Raw genomic sequence first — 6,175 nt, 5'->3', positions numbered from 1 at the left:
AGCCCAGGTCTTCCTGGGCCTACCTCTTCCACGGGTTCCCTCAACTGTTAGGGTGTGGCACTTTTTCACGCAGCTATCCTCATCTATTCTCACCACATGTCCATACCAGCGCAATCGTCTCTCTTGCACACCACAACTGATGCTTCTAATGTTCAGCTTTTCTCTCAAGATACTTACACTCTGACGGGTATTCACATTGACATTACACATCCAACGGAGCATACTGGCTTCATTCCTTGCGAGCTTACGCATGTCCTCAGCAGTTACAGCCCATGTTTCACTGCCATGTAGCATGGCTGTTCATATATATATTTGTATATGGGGTACAATCCTACAAAGTCACGCTATGAACTTCTCCACAATATCTGTCTACCAAATGCATCTTTTATACCATCAAATATAGTTCTTTGTTTATAATTACTTCATGCAATTAGCATATTTGTGATTATCTATGAAGAAAAGTAATAATTTTAAAGTATAAATAAACTATTTTGTATGACTGCAAATGCTCTTGCTATAAATTAGTGTATCACAGACATAATACAGTTATATTTTGGGTGAAAGCATGATAGAGTCCTACAAAACCATGCTATGAACTTCTCTATAATATATGTCCACCAAATTCCATTCACAGTGTATTGGTCAGCCAAAGGTTCCATGCAGTGAGATTGAACAAAGATCTATGCAGTTGTGAAGCAATATTTTTAATGACACAGCCATGCCTGTGGAAAACTTAGTACTTTTCCACATATCAACTTGCTATCTTACGAGAAAAATACACAACACAACCTGTTTTGCATTGAAAAGATGAATGCTCTATTTATAACAAAAAAAAAAGATTAATGTGTTAAAGTGAAGTGAAGAATCAATAGCCTTGTCACAAAAACAACAAAGGACTTTGGGAGGTAATAATATATAGCATTGTTAAAAAATGTTACAAAAATACGTGTGTGTGTGTGTGTGCGTGTGCATATTTTTCCTAACTAAAATAAATTCAGTTCAGTAGTTTTCAACCTTTTATAACTCATTGTTCCCTCTCACTAAATGTCATTTTATAAACACCTGTCTCATGTTTTGCAAGCAAGGCAAACGCACATTTATTTAATCAAACATAAGCTAAGTTTACACAGTGCACATTTTCTTATTCTGTGACACATTTTAGATATTTGCGGGAACTAGTTCTCCCCATGCTAAATTTTTGATAGATATTACTGAAGAAGGCAATGACTTATATAAGGAAGTTATTTAGGATTTCATGACTCATAAGGCTTGTTTCTACTCACTCATAAAACTGTCCTATTTGTATTTACTTTCCAACAAAAATTTGTTTGAAAATATTGCATGATATAAGCATTATACCTAGTTTAAACAATTTATTTCTATGAAAAATCATGAACTTCAAAATACCCAGCACTCCCTTGTGAGCTTACAATGTTTCCAGATTAAAAAACACTGCTCTACCATGATAAAGCTGTTTTAGTTTCTGCTCACAATCTCAGATAAAGTTACCATCTAAACAAGTTCAACTAAAGAATGCCTCAAATACTTCAGTTAAACTGCAAAGATTCAGAAAGATATTATTAAAAAATAATAACACCACTGCCACCAGCACCATCTTCACATTTTTTTTTTCCATTTCATCATTTTAACATCAATATTTTCATGTTCACATGGGTTGGACAGAATATGTTGAGGTCAATTTTTTTGACAGGATATCATTCCTGTTGCCAACCATCATCAGCTTCCAAATAAGGTAACATTTCTCCATCACCAGATATGTTTATACAGAAGATTGGAAATGATGGACATTTCTTGCATGATGGTAACTGTAACATTACGTACCCAGAAGATCATTTTTGCCTCGATTCTTTCCAACCTCTGCACATCTGCATTTAGTACTCATGTCTCACTATCATGCAACATTGCAGCTCAATCACATACACCATGCAATCTGCCCTTCATTTGGTGATATAATCCCCTTCATGTCAGCAGAAACAATAGTACCTTTTTAAAAATGAAATTTTAAAAAAAGCTATGTTTTAAAGTTAGAAATGTAGAAAATCTACAGGAAACATGTTTTATCAATCATACTTATGTATAACAAAATTCTAACACTTTTTTAACCCTTTAGCATTTAAACCAGCAATATCAAGCCTAAATATTCTCTCTGTTTTATGTTCAAAGTGACTAGGTGATAGGGCAATCTGAATGCTAAAAGGTTAAACTGGCCAGATCCAGATTTGAATATATAATTCAAAAATACTACTGTTTCAATGGCCTTGTATTAAATATGCTCACAATAACTTTATGTAGTTTGTGGCTGCGTGGTAATAAGCTTGCTTCCCAACATGGTTCTGGGTTCGGTGCCTTCTACTATAGCCTTGGGCTGATCAAAGACTTGTGGGTGGATTCAGTAAACAGAAACTGAAAGAAGCATGTCATACATACATACATATATACAAATAAAAACACCCTGTTGTTGATGTTGAAATTCCAATGAAAGAGCCTTGGATCTAGGTTAGAAACCAGTTTTTTATTTATTGGCAAATCTTGAAATAAACTGAATAATTACATACATACATACATACATACAAGGGTGCATGGCCCAGTGGTTAAGGTGTTGCACTCATGATCTCGTGATCGTGATTTCAATTCCTAGACCAGGTAGTGCATTGTCTCACGTTGCTCTGCGATCACTTTTGACACCTGACACCACACACACAGTGCACCTGTTCAGACAATGTTGATTTGATGGAGAGAGTGAGCTAATGTGTGGTACAAACATTTGGGAGAATCCATCATCATCACATATATTTATGTGTATGTTTCTTTGTCCCCCACCACTTGACAACAGGTATCGGTGTGTTTACATCCCCATAACTTAATGTTTTCAGTGACTTCAGGTTAATTATATCCCAATTGAGCTCCTACAAACAATGCCATTTGATATTCAATCAGCATATTGTTAATAGTGTTGTTAAAAAAAAGTAAAATAGACTAAAATTCACTATGAAGAAAACTAAACTTTCGATCGATAAAAAAACACTTTAATTTATTTTAACAAATTTTGATTTGAGTTCACATTCCAATTTAATTTTTTTTTTTAGATTCAACATTTATATTGGTTTATTAATACATTTTAATTGATAAATATAAGAGATTGTAAAATCTTAAATTAAAATACATGTCAACTTCAGAGTTCAATATGACAGGGGAGCAAAAATATGTAGTCTATGTGTGTAACTGGGTCTAGTGGAAGAATTTCCAGCTTTCACCAATGTGGCCCTATTTCAATTCTCAACAAGAGAATACAATTTCTTTTTATGTGGTGGACTGCCAGATTCAACACCATGTTATTTTGTCCATGGATTTCTTTAATAGTATCCACTGTTGCAAGTATAGGCAGAAACCCCACAAGCTATGGTTTCATTTTCTGTTTCCCTTTTATCGCTTTCAGAGGCCATACAAAAAGATCTTAGGCACTGATCTTTCTCTTTCGAATAAGCCATAAAAAAATGTGGGTGTGTGTTTTCAGAGTCGAATTTTGTCGTCTAGTATTTCATCTTGGACAAGATGCCATGTGAGAAATAATAGCCAGATTTCCTCCAAAATTTGCCCTCCACTAGCAAAGTAATAAAAAAAAAACAACAAAAAATGAGATGGTCAAAGATCGAACTCCATTGATTATAGGGTAATTTTTCAGATTAACACCCGCACGATCTTCACTAGGGGGTTAGGGTTTTAGAGTCAAGGTTAGAGTTTTAGGGTTAGGGCTAGTGTTTAGGGTTAGAGTTAGGGTTGCGGTTAGGGACGGAATTCCCTAACTGAAACCCTACAACCTTAACCCTAAAACCCTAGTGAAGATCGTGCGGGTGTTAATCTGAAAAATTACCGATTATAGGTCTGCTGTTCCATCAGGGATGACCAAGAGTCGAAACTATAACAACGAAATTATACTTAACAAAATTTCAGAAAATAATTCCCTTTTCTTGCTCGCGTTGAAAGTAAATTTTTGGCAGCTTAAAATTAACGATTTAAGTGCGTTAAAGGAATATTCTTCTGGTTAATTAATTAATTCATTAATTGTAGATTTCAAAACAAGTACGGAATTAACTGGGTGAGCCTTAGGTTTTGCCTACAAGGCTACATTTTTGCTGGAGGATTTGTTCTTTAAAAATAATCAAGTGGTTTAAAACTAAGAATGGAAGAACTGTGCAAACCTATTCCACATTTTCTTCTTTTTAGTATTTTCGAAGCATTCAATCAAGTCTACGTTATGTTTACCTTTGTTCTTCGGGTTAGTAACATCGTGGTTTTCCCTGTTGAGTTTCGTTGAGGTTCCACTCGAATTCCTGTTTCGGCCTATGCTATTGCCATTGCCAAAACTATCAAGGGATTCTTCAGATATTATCAATTCGTCGTTTAATGAATCCATTAATGTAATTACTTTGTCATTGAATCTAACGGATTTGCTTGTAGTCAGAGCTTTCGCGTTACAATTTTTTAAAGACGACTTCAGTTTATATTTTGAAGCAAATGACACATTCCCAGCATTTTTCTGTTGTGTTGCTTTAGAAGAAGATTCTTCAGAGCGGCGAATATTAAAACAATTCCCAATGGCAGTTCCTCCATCATCACCATCGATTTTACGTATTCGACATGTACGACTGTTATATTGTTTTGCTGTCAATAAAGGGTTGTTTTCTTTTTCAGATATTTCTTTTTTACTAGATAAATGCTTCTCTTTTTTATTCTGTTTCTTTGATACATTACATGAAACTTGGTTACGTTTGCAAAGACCGGGAGAAGCAAATCGTATATTCTGTTGATTGATTGACACTTCTTTCAAACCTATGGGAGACAGAGATATATTTTCTATACAAATATTTTTTCCATTTTCCACTGGAGTGCTGTTAATACAGAAATTGGAAGCACAACTGACATTTTCTTCCGAAAAATCAGATAAACTATTATTGTCAACCACACCTTCCTGCTGAGGATGACTTTGTTTAAGATGGCTCCGGTCACTCGTCTGCAAGGAGTCGACTGATAATTTACTGAAATTCCAAAATAAATGATTCTTATTGTAGATATTAATGTGACGATCACTTAGCTTACGAACTGATTTGTGATTTTTAATGGTACACGTTTTCAAACGAGCATTTCTCCTTGCTATTTCTATGCTGGAATCCTCCATGACGTTCTAAGCCAAATGCTATAAAAGTTCACCGATTCTCTAAAGCATGTATATTATAAAGATTTACACGTTGAGTAAAGTTTTGACTATGAAAATCCTCGCAATATTTGCTTCATCCATCTATCATCTTTCTTTTTTGCTAAAAAAAAAAAATTGTTAAATAATATCAATAGATTTTTTTCGAAATTCAAAATAACGGTTTCGTGAAGACGTATTGTATATGGACATTATTGAAACAAACCATGACGCAGGCGACAATTCCTCGTTATTTGAAATTTTGTTTCGTATTGTATAATATCAAATCAAATTCTTTTTGTTTTAATGTGTAGTAAAACAACCGCGAAGTCTTCGGAAAATTATAAGTGTAACTATTACAAATAAGGATTATCAGATTGACTACGCGATCTTATTATAGTGGTTCTTATGCTGACGACGAGACACTGGAGCAACCATTTGTGATCAATGTTCGGCAGTTAATAAAGGTGATTAGGAATGGAAATTGTTTAGAATTAAAAAATAAAAACAAACACAATTCCATATATTGAATGTATAGAGAACACGATAATATGTATATTGTTAGGTTATGTTTTGTTAAGAGTGTAGTAGAGTATAGTCTAAAACTCGTCCATCTTCAGATCTCACCCAGTGCTGCGTTGGGGCTTCTCTAGTGGGTGAATGGATAACTGAAAAAGTTGGAGTCAACAAGGAGTACAGTTGGACATTTATTTGTAATCACAATTTGTTTCCATGCAATGTAGTTCTCCAGGTTTGCAGATGTTTGGTTATGTAACTGTTTCCCTACGTTATTAGATCTAGTTGTGCTTCCTCAGGTGATATAAACATTGGTTCTTTAACCTCAAATTCTCAACTTCAAGCTCATCTTTTCTGTCTATCGCAGCCTGAGGAAGCACAACTAGATCTCATAATGCAGGTAAATGGTTGCATAACCAAATACCTGCAAGCCTGGAGAACTATGTT

At 34.5% G+C, this 6,175-nt stretch overlaps 1 protein-coding gene across 2 annotated transcripts; it reads right to left on the bottom strand.

Annotated features, from left to right (window-relative positions):
* Positions 1-1,312: 1,312 nt before the first annotated feature.
* LOC106867262 (uncharacterized) lies at positions 1,313-5,964 on the bottom strand. Of its 2 annotated transcripts, none has more exons than XM_014912079.2 (2): positions 4,285-5,964; positions 1,313-2,004 (listed from the first exon to the last, which is right to left on the bottom strand). In XM_014912079.2, exons 1-2 carry the CDS (start codon positions 5,195-5,197, stop codon positions 1,934-1,936), a joined length of 984 nt encoding a protein of 327 aa, XP_014767565.1. In that variant the 5' UTR covers positions 5,198-5,964; the 3' UTR covers positions 1,313-1,933. The 2 variants fall into 2 exon arrangements, with proteins under 2 accessions (XP_014767565.1, XP_052826775.1); XM_052970815.1 differs by lacking the exon at positions 1,313-2,004 and adding an exon at positions 3,036-3,622 and having other exon boundaries at positions 4,285-5,962.
* Between the last annotated feature and the right edge of the window lie 211 nt (positions 5,965-6,175).

The sequence above is a fragment of the Octopus bimaculoides genome, chromosome 9, assembly GCF_001194135.2.
Source record: "Octopus bimaculoides isolate UCB-OBI-ISO-001 chromosome 9, ASM119413v2, whole genome shotgun sequence".
Taxonomy (NCBI): Eukaryota; Metazoa; Mollusca; class Cephalopoda; order Octopoda; family Octopodidae; genus Octopus; species Octopus bimaculoides.
This window is presented reverse-complemented; position numbering and strand designations above follow the sequence as displayed.

Excerpts from the sequence above, each read along its gene's own strand:
- LOC106867262 (XM_014912079.2), bottom strand. The coding sequence starts at position 5,197 with ATGGAGGATTCCAGCATAGAAATAGCAAGGAGAAATGCTCGTTTGAAA. Across the intron at positions 2,005-4,284 it reads TACTAACCCGAAGAACAAAG|GTACTATTGTTTCTGCTGAC; the intron begins GTAAACATAACG and ends ATTTTTAAAAAG.